The 25,337-nt window shown below is 42.2% G+C and overlaps 1 protein-coding gene across 3 annotated transcripts in view; it reads left to right on the top strand.

Moving 5' to 3' along the window:
- Window positions 1-25,337, top strand: part of tdrd1 (tudor domain containing 1) — an 87,966-nt gene that overhangs the window by 41,066 nt on the left and 21,563 nt on the right. For all 3 annotated transcript variants that reach the window (XM_021575467.2, XM_036955615.1, XM_021575466.2), the window contains exons 13-16: window positions 11,567-11,674; window positions 12,434-12,604; window positions 12,915-13,178; window positions 24,769-24,903. In XM_021575467.2, coding sequence (XP_021431142.2) covers window positions 11,567-11,674; window positions 12,434-12,604; window positions 12,915-13,178; window positions 24,769-24,903 — 678 coding nt within the window. The remainder of the gene's footprint in view (window positions 1-11,566; window positions 11,675-12,433; window positions 12,605-12,914; window positions 13,179-24,768; window positions 24,904-25,337) is intronic.

The following is a 25,337-nucleotide window of genomic DNA, read 5'->3' as shown; positions in this document are numbered from 1 at the left end:
CAACAGTGACATCAGCAAACCACTTGCCCACACAATGCCATACACGTGGTCTGCGGTTGTGAGGACGGTTGGACGTACTGCCAAATTACCGAAATTGTCATTGGAGGCGACTTATGGTAGAGAAATGAACATTAAATTCTCTGGCAACAGCTGGTCAGCATGCCAATTGCACGCTCCCTCACCTTGAGACATCTTTGGCATGGTGTGACAACTGCTCATTTTTGTGGCCTTCTCTCCCCTCTCCTCTCTCCCCAGCACAAGGTGCACCCGTGTAATTTATCATGCTGTTTAATCAGCTTCTTGCCAAGGTGAATTATCTTGGCGAAGGAGAAATGCTCACTAACAGTTGTACAACAATTTGTGAACAAAATTGTAGAGAACTTCAATTAACATCCCATATCTCTTGTACAGAGGGTAGTAACTCTTTGTCTGTGCTTGTTGGGCTGTCTGTAGACCAGTAGCGGTCGATGCTGTTTTAAGATGAGGGAGGACGATAATTTTTATGAGCCTTATTTCTATTACAGCATATTGGATGACTAGCATTCACATTACATTGAGCTGGGTGAATGGATCATCAATAGGTTTACGTTACTCAAATTTTCCCAATACCCATCATGAGGTTGCTACAACCTAGCCTATGCATAAGTTTACAACGTAGGTGCACAGGTTTGATAGAAATTTGAGTAATCCAAGTACCAACAGTGTCACATTCAATAACGTCTTGCACACACTTGCCTGCATCTAGCTGATATGTGGTGTAATCATTAGTTCAACAGGTGCAAACTAGAGTTTCTATTGGACAAATTAAGGTCTGTTTATCCACGTTTCGTTCCATTTGCTAAACATGAACAGAATTTGCCGAATGAATACACCCCTGATCACATGCAAGCACAGTTCACTTTCATAGCAACCACATACAAACTGCATGCTCACTTTGCTTGTTAATTCCTTCTCACATCTGCGCACTCAACTTCTCCCTTCGGGTGTGGACTCCAGTGCACAACACATCAGCTGTCTGTGACCAGGTGAAAAAAACTTTCCAAGCCAAATCATCTCAAAACCGCTGGACCTACATCGTTGTCACCGTATTGGCTGTCATAGGCAACATAGCTACTACAACTAACGCATTAGTAAACCCTCTACAATCATGCAGTACAGTAAGTAAGGAGTTTAGCGGTTACACTGGCGGCAATAAATGAATAAAACCAAAAGCTTACCTTGGAAGAGTTCCAGTGTTGGATAGCCATACCCAGCTAGCTAACATAGCATCCCTCTCTGTTTGAACTGGGTGTTTTGAGTAGGCTAAACTACCTAGCTGCATTTGCTAGCTAAAAAAAGTGAAAGTGAAAAAAAAAAAAAAGATCTCTTTTGCTTCTCCTATTTTTGAATTTATGTAAACTATTGTCTTTCTATCTCTCTTTGGGTCAACTACTCACCACATTGTATGCACTGCACTGCTAGCTAGCTGTAGCTTATGCTTTCAGTACTAGATTATCTGATCCTTTGATTGGGTGGACAATATGTCAGTTCATGTTGCAAGAGCTCTGATAGGTTTGAGGATGTCCTCTGGAAGTCGTCATAATTACTGTGTGAGTGTATGGAAGAGGGTGAGAACCTTGAGCCTCCTAGGTTTTATATTGAAGTCCATGTACCCAGAGGAGGACGGAAGCTAGCTGTCCAACGGCTACACCATGGTGCTACTCTACAGAGTGCTGTTGCGGCTACTAGACTTTTTTTGTTGCAATATTTGTTGACGCGAGTATATTTAGTATAGTGTTATCTAAAAATACATGTTTATGTTTTCCTCTTTATTTACCACCTTTAAGGAGCCTCCACTACTGTAGTACATTGACTCTTGTCCACTTGGTAGTGACTGCTGTCTCTACATGTGTATACTGTAGATGTGACTAGACTGTTACACTACATGACAAAGTATGTGGACACCTGCTCATCAGATTTCAAATTCCAAAATCAGTGTGCCCTCACGCCCCTACTCCACCACTACCACATATATACAGTAAAAAATCTGTGTTATCGTGTGTGTATGAATGGGTCTGTACCTTTTTGTGTGTCTCTTCACAGTCCCCATTGTTCCATAAGGTGTATATTTATCTGTTTTAAATCAAATTTTACTGCTAGCTTGAGTTACTTGATGTGGAATAGATGTCCATGTAGTCGTGGCTCTATGTAGTACTGTGTGCTTCCCATATTCTGTTCTGGACTTGAAGACTGTGAAGAGACCTCTGGTGGCATGTCTTGTGTGGTATGCTTGGGTGTCTGAGCTGTGCGGCAGTAGTTCAAACGGACAGCTCTGTGCATACATGTCAATACTTCCTCTTATAAATACAAGTAATGATGAAGTCAATCTCTCCACTTTGAGCCAGGAGAGATTGACATGCTTGGGGAGAGAGCTATTAATATTAGCTCTCTGTGTACATCCAAGAGCCAGCCGTGCTGCCCTGTTCTGAGCCAATTTAAATTTTCCCTTTTTGTGGCACTCGTCGTGTATGGAGGACAAAGAATGCTGAGTTGCATCCAAAGAACACCATACCTACTGTGAAGCATGGGGGTGGAAACATCATGCTTTGGGGCTGTTTTTCTGCAAAGGGACCAGGACGACTGATCCGTGTAAAGGAAAGAATGAATGGGGCCATGTATCGTGAGATTTTGAGTGAAAACCTCCTTCCATCAGCAAGGGCATTGAAGATGAAACGTGGCTGGGTCTTTCAGCATGACAATGATCCCAAACACACCGCACTGGGCAACGAAGGAGTGGCTTCGTAAGAAGCATTTCAAGGTCCTGGAGTGGCCTAGCCAGTCTCCAGATCTCAACCCCATAGAAAATCTTTGGAGGGAGTTGAAAGTGAACAGTAGTCAAGGTGCGACGAAACTAGAGCCTGTAGGACCTGCCTTGTTGATAGTGTTGTTAAGAATGCAGAGCAGCGCTTTATTTTGGACATACTTCTCCCTTATTTATTTACTGTTGTATCAATATGTTTTGACCATGACAGTTAACAATCCACGGTTACTCCAAGCAGTTTAGTCATCTCAACTTTTAGTGAATGATTTGTCCCAAATACAATGCTTTTAGTTTTAGAAATATTTAGGACTATTTTATTCCTTGCCACCCATTCTGAAATTAGTTGCAGCTCTTTAAGTGTTGCAGTCATTTCAGTCGCTGTAGTAGCTGACGTGTATAGTGTTGAGTCATCCACATACAGTGGGGCAAAAAAGTATTTAGTCAGCCACCAATTGTGCAAGTTCTCCCACTTAAAAAGATGAGAGACCTGTAATTTTCATCATAGGTACACTTCAACTATGACAGACAAAATGAGAAGAAAAAAATCCAGAAAATCACATCCTCTAGAGCAGTGATGTTTTGGGACTGTTGCTGGGCAACAGACTTTCAACTCCCTCCAAAGATTTTCTATGGGGTTGAGATCTGGAGACTGGCTAGGCCACTCCAGGACCTTGAAATGCTTCTTACGAAGCCACTCCTTCGTTGCCCGGGCGGTGTGTTTGGGATCATTGTCATGCTGAAAGACCCAGCCACGTTTCATCTTCAATGCCCTTGCTGATGGAAGGAGGTTTTCACTCAAAATCTCACGATACATGGCCCCATTCATTCTTTCCTTTACACGGTTGATTTCTTCAAACCAAGCTGCTTACCTGATTGCAGATTCAGTCTTCCCAGCCTGGTGCAGGTCTACAATTTAGTTTCTGGTGTCAGCTCTTTGGTCTTGGCCATAGTGGAGTTTGGAGTGTGACTGTTTGAGGTCAGAGCCAGAAATCCCACTGTACATAGACACTGGCTTTCCTCATGTCGTTAATAAAGACGGAAAAAAGTAAGGGGCCTAGACAGCTGCACTGGGGAATTCCTGATTATACCTGGATTTTGTTGAAGAGGCTTCCATAACAGAACATAGAGGGTTAATACAGGTAACTCTATCCACAATATAGCAGGGAGTGTAAAGCCATTACATTTCTTTCCAGCAGCAGACTATGATCGATGTCAAAAGCCTCACTGAAGTGTGACAAAACAGACCCCATAATCTTTTTTTCATTTTCTCTCAGGCAATCATCAGTAATTTGTGTAAGTGCTGTACTTGTTAAGTGTCCTCTGTAAGCATGCTGAAATTCTGTTGTCAATTTGTTTACTGTGAAATAGCATTGTATCTGGTCAAACACAATTTTTTTCCAGAAGTTTACTAAGGGTTGGTAAAAGGCTGATTGGTCGGCTATTTGAGCCAGTAACTCCAAGCCTGGGGGCACACACTTTCTAGTAGGCTTACATTTAAAATATGGCAAATAGGAGTGGCAATATCATCCGCTATTATCCTCAGTAATTTTCCGATCTAAGTTGTCGACCCCAGTGGCTTGTCATTGTTGACAGAGACAATTTTTCCACCTCTTCCACACTCGCTTTACGGAATTCAAAACTACTATGTTTGTCTTTTCATTATTTGATCCGTTATACTTGGATGTGTAGTCAGCGTTTGTTGCTGGAATATCATGCCTAAGTTTGCTAATTTTGCCCATGGAAAAAACATTAAAATAGTTCTCCGTATCAGTTGGTTTTGTGATGAATGAGCCATCTGATGAATGAATGAATGAATGATGGAGCTGAGTTAACTTTTTTTCCCAAAATGTCATTTAAGGGCTCTGTGCAGTCCAGTCAAGTTCTTCCACACCGATCTCGACAAACCATTTCTGTATTGACCTCGCTTTGTGGACGGGAACATTGTCATGAGAGTTTCCACAATAACAGCACTTAGTTGCCTGGGGCAGCTCTAGCAGGGCAGAAATTTGACAAACTGACTTGTTGGTAAGGTGGCATCCTATGACGGTGCCACGTTGAAAGCCACTGAGCTCTTCAGTAAGGCCATTCTACTGCCAATGTTTGTCTATGTACAGTTGCATGGCTGTGTGCTTGATTTTATACACCTGTCAGCAATGGGTGTGGCTGAAATCGCCACATCCACTAATTTGAAGGAGTTTCAACATACACTCTATATACACACATCTGGGTCGTTTTTCAGTTGGCTTAAAACAGGACAAAACATTTTGAAATGTAGAGGTACTAGGGTAAAGTTGCACATTTTGGGGATAATTCAGAGGTGGAAACTTTCAGTGGGAATTAACGGAAATCTGTCTAGAAACTAAAGCTTTGGTTGTCTTCCTCTCAGGCTTCAGTGTCTTCTCCCTGGACCTCCTCAATACTGTATCCACCTCTTGAACATCAGACTCTGAGGCCTTATCTTCACTGTCACCGTCAGGTTCTAATTCTCAGAGTACAAACTTGACGGACACTAATAAACCAAGTTTATTCTTACCAGAGGACCAATACAGCTGCATTAGACAAAGACCTTTTCACACAAGCACTGATATTTAACACTTCCTCCTAGGCTGAGTCTCCTCCTACAAATCTGAACAAACATTGTATCTTTACTGCTAGGCAGGACACTAAGTGATACGGGCCATAAACGGTTATTTCTCCCTTAACGTGACCTGCCTGATCTCGACCTCACTTCATCACTAATCCAGGGCTCTCTTCTCTAATCAATGCCTGCCACGTGATCACTTTCCCTACACTCAGTATATTCCAAGCTTAATTAACCATATAGTTTCCTCCTACAGATAACCATTAACCTCTGGTGTAGCCCCTCAGCTATGACACCCCTCATTTCTCTATTACAGCTGATGATTAATAAGGATGTAAACTCCATATATCATCACTTTCCAACCCTGTTGAGGATGGCTCGTTGTCAGGCTCAAAAAGCCTCAAATTTGCCCGGATGGCCACCATTTGTCAAGCCTTGTATTGGTCAGCCTGTTGCGTGCATTGTGTGTGTCTTTTGTGTGTTCCCAAACAAGGACCAGTTGCGCTCTTGAGGCGGCTGATGTTGGTGGGATTTGGAGGATGATGGTGGCAACCGGGGAAAGAGCCTCCGATCCACAAAGTCCCTTCCACCAGCAGGTGGCTGATGAGAGATGTTGGCACGACTGCCATATTGCATCTCCATCCCAAAGCCCTTGCTTGGAAGTGTACTTTGCCAGATTGCCAAGAACCGTGCCTTCATCTGGGCTGAGGTGGCGAGACACGGTGGTGATGACACCATAGGCCTTGTTGATCTCTGCACCAGACAGGATGCTCTTGCCAGCGTACTTGGGGTCCAACATGTACGCTGCGGCATGTATGAGCTTCAGGCAGAAGTCTTCATGCTTTTTGATGTATTTCAGAACTGCAGTTTCCTCTGCTTGGCTCAACAGTGAAGTGGTCAGGGCAGTACGGATTTCTTCTCTTACATCTGAAAGCAGAGTCTGAACATCAGATAGGATGGCATTGTCTCCCTCAATCCGTGTAATGGCCACTGCTATAGGTTTCAGCAGTTTCAGGCTGCTTACCACTCTCTCCCAAAATAGATCATCCAGAAGGATCCTCTTCATGGGGCTGTGCATATCGGCAGACTGATATGGCTATTTCTTAGAGAGTCTCCTTCCCCTCCAGGAGATTGCCAAACATGACACACCACCCCCAACAGGTGTTGCTGGGCAGCTTCAATGTGGTGCTCTTATTCTTCTCACTTTGCTTGGCGAGGTAGATTGCTGCTATAACTTGATGACCCTTTACATACCTAACCATTTCCTTGGTTCTCTTGTAGAGTGTATACATTGTTTTCAGTGCCATGATGTCCTTGAGGAGCAGATTCAATGCATGATCAGCACAGCCAATGGGTGTGATGTGAGGGTAGGACTCCTCCACTTTAGACCAAGCAGCCTTCATGTTCGCAGCATTGTCTGTCACCAGTGCTCTGTTGAACTCCACATCTAGCAAATGAGTAGATACTATTATACTATATTGAACTCTGCGTCCAGCATATGAGTTGTTAAAGCATGTCTGGTTGGAGGGGTGTATGCTGGGCGAAGAACATTCAGAAATCCCTTCCAATAAACATTGCCTGTGAGCGTCAGCGGTGAACCACTTGCATACACAGCTCGAGCAAGACATTCATCAGAATTTCTCTGACTACGTTCCTCCATTGAGTTAAACTTCTGATTCCAGGAGGACCATGAGCTGTTGCTATCGATGAGGTGTCTGATTCATAATTTTCACCTCAAATGGAAGTAGAGGGACTTTTGTCAGAGGTTGCTTGTTGTGAGTGCCAAGGGAACTTTTGGCACTTGGCCAGATGATTCTGCATCTTTGTTGCATTCTTCACATATGATTTGGCACAGTGTTTGCAAATGTACACAGCTTTTCCTTCTACATTAGCTGCAGTGAACTGTCTCCACATCCGATAATGCCCGTGGCATTTTCCTGTAAAGATTATAATTGTTTTAGTAGAAAACACTTACAGTTAAGCAGTTAGATTAAACAAATCCTTTGTAAGATAAATGTGTTAAAATGAAACAGATTAACACTCAGTTAACAGGCTCAAGCAAGCTAAAACCCACATGGTAGCAAAAACTAACTAGCAGAAATTGTTAACCAGTTAGAAATGACTTACTCTTTGCTGTAGGCTACTATTTACTATTTAACAAAAAATCATGTATGTCATATAAAATATAATCTCAGCAAAAAATGAAACGTCACGTTTTCAGGACTTTGTCTTTCAAAGATAATTAGTAAAAAATCCAAATAAATTCACAGATCTTCATTGTAAAGGGTGTAAACACTGTTTCCCATGCTTGTTCAATAAACAATTAATGAACATGCACCTGTGGAACGGTAGTTAAGACACTAACAGTTTACAGACGGTAGGCAATTAAGGTCACAGTTATGAAAAATTAGGACACTAAAGAGGCCTTTCTACTGACTGAAAAACACCAAAAGATAGATGAGGACTGCAGATGTGGCCAGGGCAATAAATTGTAATGTCCGTACTACGAGACGCCTAAGACGGTGCTACAGGGAGACGGGACGGACAGCTGATGGTCCTCGCAGTGGCAGACCACATGTAACAAAAAACTACACAGGAACATCACACCTGCGGGACAGGTACAGGATGGCAACAACAACTGCCCGAGTTAGACCAGGAATGCACAATCCCTCCATCAGTGTGCAGACTGTCTGCAATCGGCTGAAAGAGGCTGGACTGAGGGCTTGTAGGCCTATTGTAAGGCAGGTCCTCACCAGACATCACCGGCAACAACGTTGCCTATGGACACAAACCCCTCGTCGCTGTACCAGACAGGACTGGCAAAAAGTGCTATTCACTGACGAGTCGTGGTTTTATGTGATGGTCAGATTCGCATTTATCGTCGAAGGAATGAGCGTTACACCGAGGCCTCTACTCTGGAGCGGGATCGATTTGGAGCTGGAGGGTCCGTCATGGTCTGGGGCAGTGTTTCACAGCATCATCGGACTGAGCTTGTTGTCATTGCAAGCAATCTCACTGTGCGTTACAGGGAAGACATCCTCCTCCCTCATGTGGTACCCTTCCTGCAGGCTTATCCTGACATGACCCTCCAGCTTGACAATGCCACCAGCCATGCTGTTTGTTCTGTGCGTGATTTCCTGCAAGACCGGAATCTCAGTGTTCTGCCATGGCCAGCGAAGAGCCCGGATCTCAATCCCATTGAGCACGTCTGGGACCTGCTGGATTGGAGGGCGAGGCCCATTCCCCCCCCCCCCCCCCCCCCCGGAAATGTCTTGGAACTAGCAGGTGCCTTGGTGGAAGAGTGGGGTAACATCTCACAGCAAGACCTGGCAAATCTGGTGCAGTCCATGAGGATGAGATTAGTGTCGGGTGTTGCCACCAGCTGCGTTGACTTACTTTTGATTTTGACCCCCCTTTGTTCAGGGACACATTATTCCATTTCTGTTAGTCACATGTCTGTGGAACTTGTTCAGTTTGTCTCAGTTGTTGAATCTTATGTTTATACAAATATTTACACGTGTTAAGTTTGCTGAAATTAACACAGTTGACAGTGAGAGGACGTTTTTTTTTCTGAGTTTATTTACTCACCCAGTATTTTAATCAAAACTTACCAGAAAGCATGTAGTCCTTGGCTCAGACAGTATAGTAGTGTGGGCTCAATAGCATCTCATTAGTGTGCAAAATCTTGGGAATTAGCTGTACATGTGATGGAAGAATGCACTGTGCATGCAGAGGGTTGCAATTCCATTGAATAGGGGATTGTTTTAACCAAATAATGCCACAAGACCTAGAATTGCAATGTGTATCCCTCAAAAAAAGGTTCGCTGTTAGAACTTAAAAAAAAATAATAATTTAAGTAAAATTCCACAAATTCCAGGGCTTAACTCCCCATAGAAAGTATCTGCAAAGTTTCCAACCCTTTGCAACTAGTGATGCACCGATATGACATTTTTTGCCGATACCAATATCTGATACTTTCCTTACCAAAAAAAAACGATACCGATATTTAACATTTTTGCTGCTGTTTTAAGCATTCTAGTACAGTTAACTATTTAGAACACACGTGGATGCAGCGGTCTAAGGCACTGCATCTCCGATGCGTCACTACAGTCCCTGGTTCCAATCTAGGCTGTATCACATCCGGCCTTGATTGGGAGTCCCATAGGGCGGTGCACAATTGCCCCTGTGTCGTCCGGGTTTGGCCGGGGTAGCCGTCATTGTAAATAAGAACTTGTTCTTAACTGACTTGTCTAGTTAAGTAAAGGTTAGACACACCGCACAGACCAAAGAGTTATTTTTGGGGCATTTACTTATGTCCCCATTACCAGTAAAATATCATCAAAACCTATTTATTTCACTCACTTGCGGTGCTGTTTCGTTGTTTGTTTGTTCAGTCGTTTCATTCTCAACCAGGATTTCTATGGAACACCGTTTGTTCAGTCGTTTCATTCTCAACCAGGATTTCTACGGAACACCGTTTGTTCAGTCGTTTCATTCTCAACCAGGATTTCTATGGAACACCGTTTGTTCAGTCGTTTCATTCTCAACCAGGATTTCTATGGAACACCGTTTGTTCAGTCGTTTCATTCTCAACCAGGATTTCTATGGAACACCGTTTGGGTCTTTGCCTGTCGGAAAAATATACACTTATCAAATAAGCTTGTTGACCAATTAGGACCTGAATATGACTGCATGTCACATTTAACACATTCATACATGTTTTATGTAGTTACTACACATTGATTAATCAATCACTCGAATTTAATGTCACAACGATTCATCAATACGTATGCTATGATGCTGGTAAAGTTGTCTCGCGCACCTACAGTGCTGGTCAAAGTTAGCTAGTTTATGGATGCAAACAATGTTTTTCCCCAAAAACTTAGCAAAACGACATCTAGGTGTCATCTCAAACAACCCTAATTTATAAGACAGTTCTTATTTGATTAATGGTGGTCGGACCCATCTGTAAAGCTAGCCACAGTATTGAACTTTGCGGTTAGCCTTCAAAATAAAAGTTTGCATAATTCTACTATTTGTATTCATTTGCATCACTGTCAATGGCAATTTTATTTTGAAGGCAACCCGTAAATTCCACTATTGTGCCTAATCCTTATTGTGCCTTGCTTCACATCGCGGTCCGGTCAAGCCTCACTAGCCAGATGAAGCTAGCTGGCTGCTTATAACGTTAGCTTTGGGCAACAGGGTTAAGTAGCTGGCTATCTATTTATTTTCATGAACTGAAGTTCAATTTCAATAGGTGAACAACAAGTGGCAACCTTGCTAATACTTACTCACAAGGATTCTTAAATCATTGCTAAGAATAATGAACATGACTGCCGTTTCTACAGGTCATTGTTTTCAGGCTGGTTGTATTGGTGTTAGTTAGGTACCAAGCTGAAGCTAGCTACCCCAGAAGTTGCGGTCGAAACAACAAATTATGCTTTATTACCAACGTGGTATTGTAAACACATCGTTCGTGGCCAGGGTTTGCTTGTTTGCAGACTTTTTTTGTACAGCTTTGACAGTGCTACTGTATCTTTCTTAACACGCAAAGACCCAATCGGCGTTCCATAGTATGCCGTGAAGCTAATAGCAGTGACACTATTACTGTGTGACTCCGGTAGGGCAACATCTGAAAAATAGCGCACTTGGTAGTGTGTAGCGGTGCTCGTCCAGTCGGCGAAAGCCAACATCATTCACGACAGAGAACGGTTGATTGTCAAGGGCAATGAATTCCATTATCTTGGCCTTAATGGATTTCGCCTTTGAGTTGTCTCGCTGAAATTGTCTTCCTCTCACAAATGACTGCTCTACTTGTTGACTGCTCGATCCACACAGCAGACATTGTGGTTTAGGTTCGGGAATGCTGTGTTGCACCTGTAGCGCAACATTTTACGTGGCGTCATGTACCTACGTCATATGCACGGGAGCTTTGACATCGGTTTTTAAAATCGGGCCGATACTGATTTTTGGCATTTTTAGCTATTATCGTCCGATTCCGATATCTTTCCCGATATGTTCACCGATATATCATGCATCCCTGTTTGCAACCCTAGGAGGTACTGATAAAAAACAGTTTTTAAAACCTTTTGCTTTAATGTGCCCTAGTGAATTGAATGTAACCCTGTGGAGGTGATTCAGTCTCTTGTATCATGGGTGCTGAGTGTTGTATGTCTGTACAGGTGTGATCCAGGAGCTGCATCTGAAACTGAGAGACCACTGCTCTCAGGCCCCAGCCAGCCAAAACTTCAGACCTGCCCCTGGCACAGTGTGCTGCTCCCTATTCTATGGTAAGGACACTCTCTCTAATTCTGTGTCAGGCTAGAGTACTCACATTCACTCAGGGTACATACACGGTCAGATAAAGGACATATGATGAGCTCTCTCCTTTGATCTTAATCTTGACCTGGTTGAGGAAATTTGTGGAGCATTGCCAGCCAATGATCTCATCGCGGTTGGTAGTGGTGATCTTGTGGTGGCATATTTCTGCATAACAAATGGGGAGAGTTCCAAACTTCACACACCAGTCAGAGTTCTACTTAAACTACATCTTTAATAAGAGCTTTGCCATATCCTTTTTGACTTTTAATGATGCGCTATCTCTAATGAACCATTGAAAGTACCAACAGAAAAGTACAAATATCTTCTATAGCCAAGATACACCCCTTTCAACTTACATGACGAACCGCAGATCTTAGGAACAGTTCGCAAAGGTTAAGATTTGTATGAAAGATATCTATAAAACATAGCAGACATTTACTGCTGTGTCATTGTAAAGACCCGTGTATGGCCCTCCTACTCCAAACTGGAGCCGTCTCTCCCTGGTACGGCATAGAACAGAACCATTAGCTCATGTTTTCTGAAATGCTCTTTTGATTTTATCACCCAAAAGACATCGTAAATCTCCTCTGTCAGTGTTATCTCATAGAGGCCAATCCTCAGTAGAACACACACACACAATAGTTAAGAGAATATTCTGTTCTGTCGAATAAAACAAGCATTATAATGCAATTTTCTATGACAATCTCTCTTCGTGTGTACCTTCCCAGAGGACAACCAGTGGTACAGGGCCAAAGTGCTGGCCTACTCATCTGAAGAGAAGGTGTGTGTAGGCTACATTGACTTTGGCAACTCAGAGGAGGTGGAGCTGAGTCGCCTGTGTTCTATCAGCTCTGAACTCCTAGCCCTGCCAATGCAGGCCATCCCTTGTGCCCTGGCAGGTATGACCTATTACATGTTCAATTCAATGTATTGATTCATCTGGAATTTCTGCTTTTCTGGCGACATCTATTCATGTGTCATTCCATTTGTCCAAGGTGTCAATAACAACCTTATAGCAACTAAAGAAATGTATTGCCATTTCATGACTTTTTGATTCCTTCCTTTTCGTCTCAAACTCAAAGGAATCTCTAGTGCATTCAATTGTGTTTTACGGATAGTGGTGGTGTTAACCTGATCACTTACAAACTCATCACATTAAATAAAAAATTATTGCCTGTTACACACACAATCCCACCCCTCCCCCTATAGGAGTGCGTCCCACAGCAGAGGTCTGGTCAGAGGAGACTGTGCTGATGCTCAGGCGGATGGTGTGCAACCGATTCCTGCGGGTAGAGATCCTGGGCGAGCGGGAGGGTATGGCGCTGGTGGCCATGATCGACGAGGCCAGCGACCCCCAGGGCAATGTGGCTGAGATGCTGGTCGCCACAGGTTATGCCTTGCCTTCCAACCATCAGGACGAAGAGCCCACCACGAAGGGGCAGGCGGAAGGAGCCTGGATAGAATCATCTCATGGTAACTAGAAGTCAGACCTGCCAACCTGTACGGCAGTGTTTCTGCTGTACTCATTTAGCATTAAAGTCATCAATATGGTGCTAACTAGTAACAAGATCATGTTAAGAGTTTGTGATCTAGCAGCTAATGATTAACTCAGTGGGGTAAATGCATGGGCAACCTCATACTTGATCCTTCTTTATTTAGCAACAATATATTTCACCCTCTTCATTCAGTTAATTGAAATTCAATCATGAAGTCACATGTACAATTGTCAACTTCGATCTCATTTATTTAGTGAGGAGAAAGAGACATTTGCGCCAGGGTACAAACACCCAATGGTGAATTTGATATTTATTTAGCTGTCGCGAAAGATTTATCTAGTCTTCCTGAGTTCCACATGAAACATGACATAATACAGAATATTAATAGACTAGAACAGCTCAAGGACAGAACTACATCAATTTAAAATAGGCACACGTAGCCTCCTTATTAAAACATACACACAATCTAACTAGGTCAAATAGGGGAGAGGTGTTGCTTTCTGTTTTTTGAAACCAGGTTTGCTGTTTATTTGAGCAAAATTAAATGGAAGGAAGTTCCATGCAATAAGGGCTATATATAATACTGTATGCTTTCTTGAATTTGTTCAGGATTTGTGGACTATGAAAAGACCCCTGGTGGCATGTCTGGTGGGATAAGTGTGTGTGTGTGTCAGAGCTGTGTGTAAATTGACTGCAAACAATTTGGGATTTTCATTAATGTTTCTTATAGAAAGAAGTGATGCAGTCAGTCTTCAGCTCTTAGCCAAGAGAGACTGGCATGCATAGTATTCATATTAGCCCTTGAAGGCTCTTGAAGAGCAAGACATGCCGCTCTGTTCTGGGCCAGCTGCAGCTTAACTAGGGCTTTACTTGCAGCACTCGACCACATGACTAGACAATCGAAATGAGACAACTAAAGCCTGTACAACTTGCTTTTTGGAGTGTGGTGTCAAAAAAGCAAAGCATCTCTTTATTACGGACCGACCTCTCCACATCTTTACAACCATTGAATCAATATGTTTTGACCATGACAGTTTACAATCTAAGGTAACACCAAGTAATTTAGTCTCCTCAACTTGTTCAACAGCCACAACATTTGTTACCAGATTCAACTGAGGTCTAGAATTTAGGAAATGTTTTGTATTGGCCCCTAAAAGTGGTAGTAGTGGCCCATTCGGCACACCATGTAATTTCAACATGGACAATTGGGTGATATTTGGTTGATCAATAAGATTGAATTTCCAATGTGTCATCACTATGCTTTCAACCATCTAAAAGCACAACCAAATCCCAATGGAAAAACCATATCTGGTTTAGTCGTCACCTAAATGTGTTATCACACATTCAACTATTTAAATGCATAACAAAGTCAAAATTGTGAAACAGCCTAACTCCGCCATGGCTCGTTGGTCAAAGCCTATGGGGAAATAAATGTTTTTTTTAGGGGTTTTGGATCAATGCTGAAAATAAGGACTATGGTAAACACAGGCCTCTCATACAGTGCATTTGGAAAGAATTCAGGCACCTTGACATTTTCCACATTTTGTTAAGTTCCAGCCTTATTCTAAATTGTATTAAATTGTTTTAAATCGACACACAATACCCCATAATGACAAAGCAAAAAACAGATTTTAAGAGATGTTAGTAAAGGTATAAGAAAATAACTGAAATATCACATTTCAAATAAAATTGTATTTGTCACTAGGGCCGGTGAAATCCTTACTTTACAAGCCATTAACCAAGAATGCAGTTCAAGAAATAGAGTTAAGAAAATATTTACAAAATAAACTAAGTATAAAATAAAAAGTAACACACAATAAAATAACAATAACGGGGCTATATACAGGGGTTACCGTAGGTCAATGTGTGGGGGTACAGGTTAGTTGAGGTAATTTGTACATGTAGATAGGAGTAAAGTGACTATGCATAGATAATACACAGCAAGTAGCAGCAGTGTAAAAACAAGGGGAGGGGGGTGGGGTGGTCAATGTAAATAGTCCTGGTGGCCATTTGATTAATTGTTCAGCAGTCTTATGGCTTGGGGGTAGAAGCTGTTAAGGAGCATTTTGGTCCTAGACTTGATGCTCCGGTACCGCTTGCCGTGCGGTAAGAGAGAACAGTCTATGACTTGGGTGACTGGAGTCTTTGACAATTTTTTGGGGACCATCCTCTGACACTGCCTAGTATATAGGTCCTGGAAGGCAGGAAGCTTGTCCGCAGTGATGTACTGGGTACCCTCTGTAGAGCCTTACGGTCAGATACCGAGCAGTTGCCATACCAGACGGCGATGCAACCGGTCAAGATGCTCTTGAGTGTGCAGCTGTAGAACTTGTTGAGGATCTGGGGACCCATGAAGGGGAAAATATATTGTTGTGCCCTCTTCACAACTGTCTTAGTGTGTTTTGACCATGATAGTTTGTTGGTGACGTGGATCCCAAGGAACTTGAAACTCTCGACCCGCTCCACTTCAGCCCCATCGATGTTAATGGGGGCCTTTTCGGCTCTCCTTTTCCTATAGTTCATGATCAGCTCCTTTGTCTTGCTCACATTGAGGGGAAGATCGTTGTCCTTGCACCACACTGCCAGGTCTCTGACCTCCTCCCTAAAGGCCGTCTCATTGTTGTCGGTGATCAGTCCTACCACTGTTGTGTCGTCAGCAAACTTAATGATGGTGTTTGAGTCGTGTATGGCCACGCAGTCATGGGTGAACAGTGAGTACAGGAGGAGACTAAGCACGCACCCCTGAGGGGCCCCAGTGTTGAGTATCAGCATAGCAGATGTGTTGTTGCCTACCCTTACCACCTGGGGGTGGCCCGTCAGGAAGTCAAGGATGCACTTATTGATGAAGCCGGTGACTGAGGTGGTATACTCCTCAATGCCATTGGATGAATCCCGGGACATATTCCAGTCTGCTAGCAAAACAGTCCTGTAGCATCCGTGTCATCTGATTACTTCCGTATTGAGCGATTCACTCTTAACTCCTGCGTTAGTTTTTGCTTATAACCAGGAATCAGGAGGATAGATTTATGGTCAGATTAGCCAAATGGAGGGGGCGAGGGATAGCTTTGTATATTTGTGTGTGTGGAGTACAGGTGATCTAGAGTTTTATTTATTAATATTTTCTCTCTCTGGTTGCAGATGTGACATGTTTGTAGAAATGAGGTAAAACGGATTTAAGTTTCCCTGCATTAAAGTCCCCGGCCACTAGGAGCGCAGCTTCTGAATTAGCATATTCTTGTTTGCATATGGCCTTATACAGCTCATTGAGTGCGGTCTTATTGTCAGCATAGATAACTTTCTTGGTAGATAGTGTGGTCTACAGCTTATCATGAGTTACTCTACCTCATATTAAATACATCTTTAATATTAGACATCATGCTCCAGCTGTTATTGACACAAGCCACACCCCTTGTCTTTACAGACGTAGCTGCTATGTCCTGCCAATGCACAGAAAACCCAGCAAGCTCTATATTATCTGCGTCTTCGTTCAACCACGACTCTGAAACGTAAGATATTACAGTTAATGTCCCTTTGATAGGATAGTCTTAATCGTAGATCGTCAAGTTTATTTTCCAATGATTGCACGTTGGCCAATAGTACTGATGGTAGTTTACACACTCGCCTCCGAATTCTCACGAAGCACCCTGACCTACGCCCCCGTTTTCTCCTTCTTTACTTCTTGCGAATGACAGGGATTTGAGCCCTGTCTTGAGAAAGCGCTATATTCTTCGCGTCGGACTCATTAAATAAAACATCTTTGTCCAGTTCAAGGTGAGTAATCGCTGTTCTGATGTCCAGAAGCTCTTTTTGGCCATAATAGAATAGCAGCAACATCATGTACACAATTAGTTTAAAAATTAAAAAAATAAACAAAATAGCACATTTTGTTAGGAGCCCGTAAAAAGGCAGCCACCCATCCGGCTCTGTTCTTCCCCACATTTACATAAGTATTCAGACGATTAACCCTGTTTCTCCCATTCTTCTCTGCAGATCCTCCCAAGCTCTGTCAGGTTGGATGGGGAGTGTCGCTGCACAGCTTTTTTCAGGTCTCTCCAGAGATGTTCAATCGGATTCAAGTCAGGGCTATGGCTGGGCCACTCAAGGACATTCAGAGACTTGTCCCAAAGCCACTCCTGCATTGTCTTGGCTCTGTGCTTTGGGTCTTTGTCGTGTTGGAAGGTGACAGGAATCAGGAGGATAGAGTTATTGATAGTTTTGTTTCTCTGTGGAGTAAAGGTGATCTAGAGTTTTTTTCGCCTCTAGTTGCACAGGTAACATGCTGGTAGCATTGAGGTAAGACTCATTTCAGTATCCCTGCATAAAAATCACCGGCCACTAGGAGCGCCGCCTCTGGATGAGCCTTTTCCTGTTTGCATATGGCTCTATACAGCTTGTTGAGTGTTGTCTTAATGCCAGCATCGGTTTGTAAATAGTAAGGTCTATAGCTAATCATAAGATATTTGAACTCGGGCGAGCAGAACCTTGACTTCCTTATTAGAGGTTGCGCACCAACTGTTAATTTCTCTGGGATATGTGGGACGCTAGCGTCCCACCTCGACAACAGCCAGTGAAATTGCAGGGCGCCAAATTCAAAACAACAGAAATCCCATAATTAAAATTCCTCAAATGTACAAGTATTTCACACCATTTTAAAGATAAACTTCTTGTAAATCCAGCCACAGTGTCCGATTTCAAATCGGCTTTACGGCATTTTCCAGCCAAGGAGAGCCCTCACAAAAGTCAAAAATAGCGATTAAATTAATCACTAACCGTTGATCTTCATCTGATGGCACTCCCAGGACTTCATGTTACACAATAAATGTGTTTTGTTCGATAAAGTTCATCTTTATGTCCAAAAACGCACCAATTTCAAATGAGGTTATGTTCAGAAATGCATTGTCTCAAACAAACATCCGGTGAAAGTGCAGAGAGCCACATCAAATTACAGAAATACTCATAATAAACATTGATCTAAGATACAAGTGTTATACATACAATTACAAATACACTTCTCCTTAATGCAACCACTGTGTCAGATTTCAAAAAGGCGGCAAAAGCACACCATGCTATTATGTTAGGTCAGCGCCTAGCCACAGAAGACCATTCAGCCATTTTCAAACCAAGGAGAGGTGTCACAAAAGTCCGAAATAGCGTTCAAATTAAATCACTTACCTTTGATGTTCATCTGATGGCACTCCCAGGTCTCAATGTTAGACGATAAAGTTCATCTTTATGTCCAAATACCTCCTTTTTGTTTGCATGTTTAGTCCAGTAATCCAAATGCACAAGGCTCAGGCACTAAGTCTAGACGAAAAGTTAAAAAAGTTCCATTACAGTTTGTAGAAACATGTCAAACGATGTATAGAATCAATCTTTAGGATGTTTTTATCATAAATCTTCGATAATATTCCAACCGGCCAATTCCTTTGTCATTAGAAATGAAAGGGAACGGAGCTCGCGCTCACGGCCGTGCGCGATCAACAACTCGAGGCTTTCAGCCAGACCACTGGTTGAAACAGCTCTTATTCGCTCCCCTTTCACAGTAGAAGCATGAAACAACATTCTAAAGACTGTTGACATCTAGTGGAAGCCGTAGGAAGTGCAATCTGACCCTATTTACACTGTATATTGGATAGGCAATCACTTGAAAAACTACAAACCTCAGATTTCCCACTTCCTGGTTGGATTTTTCTCAGGTTTCCGCCTGCCATATGAGTTATGTTATAGTCAGACATCATTCAAACAGCTTTAGAAACTTTTGTGTTTTCTATCCAAATAGACTAATAATATGCATATCCTAGCATCTGGGCCTGAGGAGCAGGCAGTTTACTCTGGGCACGATTTTCATCCGGACGTGAAAAGAATTGAACCTCTAGTAACTCCCCATCCCGGGTCCGGGAGCGTAATCATCGACTGACACTAATTAGCATAACGCAACGGGCATAAATATTCCTAGAAAATATTCCTATTCATGAAAATCACAAGTGAAATTTATTGAGACACAGCTTAGCCTTTTGTTAATCACCCTGTCATCTCAGATTTTCAAAATATGCTTTACAGCCAAAGCTAGACAAGCATTTGTGTAAGTTTATCGATAGCCTAGCATAGCATTTTGTCCAGCTAGCAGCAGGTAACTTGGTCACGGAAATCAGAAAAGCAATCAAATTAAATCGTTTACCTTTGATGAGCTTTGGATGTTTTCACTCACGAGACTCCCAGTTAGATAGGGAATGTTCCTTTTTTCCAAAAATATTATTTTTGTAGGCGAAATAGCTCCGTTTGTTCTTCACGTTTGGCTGAGAAATCGCCCGGAAATTGCAGTCACGAAAACGCCCAAAAATATTCCAAATTAGCTCCATAATATCGACAGAAACATGGCAAACGTTGTTTATAATCAATCCTCAAGGTGTTTTTCAAATATCTATTCGATAATATATCCACCAGGACAATTGGTTTTTCAGTAGGACCGATTGGAATAATGGCTACCTCTGTATTTTACGCGAGAATCACTCTGGGAGCCATCAGGTGACCACTTGCGCAATGTAGCCGCTCACGGGTATTCTTCAACATAAATGCATAAAACTATGTCACAATGCTGTAGACACCTTGGGGAATATGGAGAAAAAGTAATCTGGTTGATAGCCTGCTCAAAGGGATGCATTGGAACGCAGAGCTTTCAAAAGATGAGTCATTTCCGGATTTGATTTTTCTCAGGTTTTTGCCTGCAATATCAGGTCTGTTATAGTTTTGGAAACTTTAGAGTGTTTTCTATCCTAAGCTGTCAATTATATACATATTCTAGCATCTTGTCCTGACAAAATATCCCGTTTACTACGGGAACGTTATTTTTCCAAAAATGAAAATACTGCCCCCTAGTCACAAGTTATTATTTCTACCCTAAAGAAGTATTTTTCCATTTCACTTCACCAATTTGGACTATTTTGTGTATGTCCATGACATGAAATCCAATAAAAATCCATTTCAATTACAGTTTAACTCAACAAAATAGGAAAAACGCAAAGGGGGATTCATTATTTTGCAAACCACTGTATGTGGCCTACCACTTCGCGACAGACGTTTGGCCATCTTGTGTATGTACAGAATTTCATGTTTCTAGGTCCCACAGTTTGTGGAGCGTTATAACTTCTTAGGGCTGCAATCCCGTTAACGGGATCGATATGACAACAGCCAATGAAAGTGCAGGGCGCCAAATTCAAAACAACAAATCTCGTAATTAAAATTCCTCAAACATACATGTATTTTATACCATTTTAAAGATAATCTTGTTGTTAATCCCACCACAGTGTCCGGTTTCATATAGGCTTTACAGCAAAAGCACCACAAACGATTATGTTAGGTCAAGCCACAGAAAAATTCAGCCATTTTTCCAGCCAAGGAGAACAGTCACAAAAAGCACAAATAGAGATATAAAATTAATCACTAACCTTTGATCTTCATCAGGTGACACTCATAGGACTTCATGTTACAGAATACATGTACAGTGGAGCAAAAAAGTATTTAGTCAGCCACCAATTGTGTAAGTTCTCCCACTTATAAAGATGAGAGAGGTACACTTCAACTATGACAGACAAAATGAGAACAAAAATTCCAGAAAATCACATTGTGGGATTTTTAATGAATTTATTTGCAAATTATGGTGGAAAATAAGTATTTGGTCAATAACAAAAGTTTATCTCAATACTTTGTTATATACCCTTTGTTGTCAATGACAGAGGTCAAACGTTTTCTGTAAGTCTTCACAAGGTTTTCACACACTTGCTGGTATTTTGGCCCATTCCTCCATGCAGATCTCCTCTAGAGCAGTGATGTTTTGGGGCTGTTGCTGGGCAACACAGACTTTCAACTCCCTCCAAAGATTTTCTATGGGGTTGAGATCTGGAGACTGGCTAGGCCACTCCAGGACCTTGAAATGCTTCTTACGAAGCCACTCCTTCGTTGCCCGGGCGGTGTGTTTGGGATCATTGTCATGCTGAAAGACCCAGCCACGTTTCATCTTCAATGCCCATGCTGATGGAAGGAGGTTATCACTCAAAATCTCACGATACATGGCCCCATTCATTCTTTCCTTTACACGGATCAGTCGTCCTGGTCCCTTTGCAGAAGAACAGCCCCAAAGCATGATGTTTCCACCCCCATGCTTCACAGTAGGTATGGTGTTCTTTGGATGCAACTCAGCATTCTTTGTCCTCCATACACGACGAGTTGAGTTTTTACCAAAAAGTTATATTTTGGTTTCATATGACATTCTCCCAATCATCTTCTTGATCATCCAAATGCTCTCTAGCAAACTTCAGATGGGCCTGGACATGTACTGGCTTAAGCAGGGGGACACGTCTGGCACTGCAGGATTTGAGTCCCTGGCGGCGTAGTGTGTTACTGATGGTAGGCTTTGTTACTTTGGTCCCAGCTCTCTGCAGGTCATTCACTAGGTCCCCCCGTGTGGTTCTGGGATTTTTGCTCACCGTTCTTGTGATCATTTTGACTCCACGGGGTGAGATCTTACGTGGAGCCCCAGATCGAGGGAGATTATCAGTGGTCTTGTATGTCTTCCATTTCCTAATAATTACTCCCACAGTTGATTTCTTCAAACCAAGCTGCTTACCTATTGCAGATTCAGTCTTCCCAGCCTAGTGCAGGTCTACAATTTTGTTTCTGGTGTCCTTTGACAGCTCTTTGGTCTTGGCCATAGTGGAGTTTGGAGTGTGACTGTTTGAGGTTGTGGACAGGTGTCTTTTATACTGATAACAAGTTCAAACAGGTGCCATTAATACAGGTAACGAGTGGAGGACAGAGGACCTCTTAAAGAAGAAGTTACAGGTCTGTGAGAGCCAGAAATCTTGCTTGTTTATAGGTGACCAAATACTTATTTTCCACCATAATTTACAAATAAATTCATTAAAAATCCTACAATGTGATTTTCTGGATTTTTTTCCCTCATTTTGTCTGTCATAGTTGAAGTGTACCTATGATGAAAATTACAGGCCTCATCTTTTTAAGTGGGAGAACTTGCACAATTGGTGGCTGACTAAATACTTTTTTGCCCCACTGTATGTTTTGTTTGATAAAGTTCATATTTATATATTAAATAAAATCTCAGAATACTTTGGCGCGTTACGTTCACTAGTTCCAAAAACATCCGGTGATATTGCAGAGAGCCACATCAATTTACAGAAATACTGTAATAATAATGTCGATAGATACAATTGTTAGACATGGAAAAATAGATATACCTCTCCTTAATGCAACCGCTGTGTCAGATTTTAAAAAAACTTTACGGAAAAAGCAAACCAGGCAATAATCTGAGACTGATTTTTTTATTTTTTATCCACCATGTTGGAGTCAACATTATAAATGATCCCTTACCTTTGATCTTCATCAGAATTCACTCCCAGGAATCCCAGTTCCACATTAAATGTTTGATTTAGTTCGATAGTGTCCATTATTTATGTCCAAGTAGCTACTTTTGTTAGGGCGTTTAGTACACAAATCCAAACGCTCGTGCAGGTCCTGCCGAACTTCGGACGAAAACTTAAAAAATATTACAGGTCGTAGAAACATTTCAAACTATGTATAGAATCAATCTTTAGTGTGTTTTTATCATACATCTTAAATAACCTTCCAACCAGAGAATTCCTTTGTGTGTAGAAAAGCCATGGAACGCAGGTCGCTATCATGTGAAATGCGCATTACCAGGACCTGGCTCTCTGCCAAACCACTGACTCAAAGAGCTCTCATCCGGCCACACATCACAGTAGAAGCCTATTCAAGTTTCTTAAGACGGTTTACATCTAGTGGAAGCCTTAGGAAGTGCACCATAACCAATATCCCACTGTGTATTCAATAGGGGCTGGGTTGAAAATCGACCAACCTCAGATTTCCCACTTCCTGTTTGGATTTCTTCTCAGGTTTTTGCCTGCCATTTGAGTTCTGTTATACTCGCAGACATCATTCAAACAGTTTTAGAAACTTCAGAGTGTTTTCTATCCAATACTAATAAATGGCATTACATGAGAGCGTGTGACCCATGGCCTTTTATACAATCATGCACATTTGCATCCTTCTAGGTCTTAAGGGAATTAGCATTTTATTAATCAAATTGGCGGAACTGGAAAAAGTATTTGCCAACTAATACAATTGGGCTACGCTGCTGAACCCCCAATAATATGAACACTTAAAGTTTCAGCTTGATAATATGCTTTCAGCAAGCACACTTATCGTTATAGTAGGTACAATAAAAATCCACACTGGTGCGTAGATCAACACCGGTATATCGTAAAATACCACATACTGCCCATCCCAAGACCTAGGTTTCAGGAAATGGCAGTAACGGGTGTTTCAAAAATACTTAACGCTCCAACTTGATTTTAGGCCTACTTCAGCATCACCTAAGGAGAACCCTTGATTTCAGGCCTACATCAGCATCACCTAAGGAGAACCCTTGATTTTAGGCCTACATCAGCATCACCTAAGGAGAACCCTTGATTTTAGGCCTACATCAGCATCACCTAAGGAGAACCCTTGATTTTAGGCCTACATCAGCATCACCTAAGGAGAACCCTTGATTTTAGGCCTACATCAGCATCACCTAAGGAGAACCCTTGATTTTAGGCCTACATCAGCATCACCTAAGGAGAACCCTTGATTTTAGGCCTACATCAGCATCACCTAAGGAGAACCCTTGATTTCAGGCCTACATCAGCATCACCTAAGGAGAACCCTTGATTTTAGGCCTACATCAGCATCACCTAAGGAGAACCCTGATTGTACGTTGAAACGTGTATACATTTCTCGTTGTGCCCATAAGTCTATAGCCTACCATTCCTACATGTACATTTGATTATTCATTTCGCAGACACTTTTATCCAGAGCGATTTACACGAGTAATTAGGATTAAATGCCTTGCTCAAGAACACATTGGCAGATTTTTTTTTCACCTAGTTGGCTCGGGGATTGGACCTAGCGACCTTTCAGTTACTGGCCCAATGTTCTTAACTGCAGTCTTTTGCTGACATCATTATTGGTCTAAAAAAGTGCATTTGCATGTTTGTTTCCACATGTGTGGGAACTGCACACGCGTTGTTGTGGGAGCCGTGGGCTTTACCACCACGCTGAAGAGGTACTGAAGAGGTATTCTTTAAAGTTGCCTGGTCTAAGAAGGGACCCTTCCAGTTAGATACTGTTGCTATCAGCCAGGTCAAGCTGAGTGAAATTCTGATGAATGTATGGCTCCCATTTGAGAAAGCAAATACTGATACCTGCTGCATGTCCTGCACATTATGTATGAAACAAGAATGTGATACGCTTTGCTACAACAAACCGGTTGGCTAGACAGGCTATAGATTGCATAGTGTGTCAATAGTTTGGCATGAAGGCTATGTTGTTGAAAAGGCCATTGATCAAAGCTAGATGAACTTTGCTAGTTTTGAAGCGTGTCCACAATGATGACGGTGATATCTTGCATTTGTTTACTGTTCTTCTCAAAATTAGGGGCCTTTTAGTTGTATGGGAGTATCTCACCCTTGCTATTCCATTTCTTTGTCTCGCAGTGGCCAAGCCTGCTGTGGCAGAGAAGCTACAGTGGACATGTGCTGAGCTTCCTACTGAGGGCCAGATGGTGGCACTGGTGGTCAGTGTGATGGAGAATCCTGGAGAGTTCTACTGCTACAAATATAACCAAGAAGGTACAGGCATTCTAAACATCTCACAGTAGGAGTGAGATTTTACTAGATTAGAATGAGGGAGTGTAGGTCTCCTGAGTGGCGCACTGGTCTAAGGCAGTGCTAGCTATGTAAGCCAGAAACCATACATGCTGAGGCTGCATTTATTGTAGCTGGGGATTTTAACAAAGCTAATCTGAGAACAAGGCTTCCTAAATTACACTTTCTCGGTGAACAAGTTTATTAGCAAGTGCATCGGTGATGTTTTAGCCACTGTGACTATTAAACCTTCCCTAACCAGAGACTGTGAATTGATGGCAGCATTGCGCAAATCACCTCTTAATCATGGCAAGGCGACTGGAAACATGACCGAATACAAACAGTGGAGCTATTTCCTCCAAGGCAATCAAAAGAGCAAAGCTTCAGTATAGAGACAAAGTAGAGTCGCAATTCAATGG

The sequence above is a fragment of the Oncorhynchus mykiss genome, chromosome 20, assembly GCF_013265735.2.
Source record: "Oncorhynchus mykiss isolate Arlee chromosome 20, USDA_OmykA_1.1, whole genome shotgun sequence".
Lineage (NCBI taxonomy): Eukaryota > Metazoa > Chordata > Actinopteri > Salmoniformes > Salmonidae > Oncorhynchus > Oncorhynchus mykiss.
The sequence above is the reverse complement of the archived record's forward strand: the minus strand, read 5'-3'. Positions and strand labels throughout refer to the sequence as shown.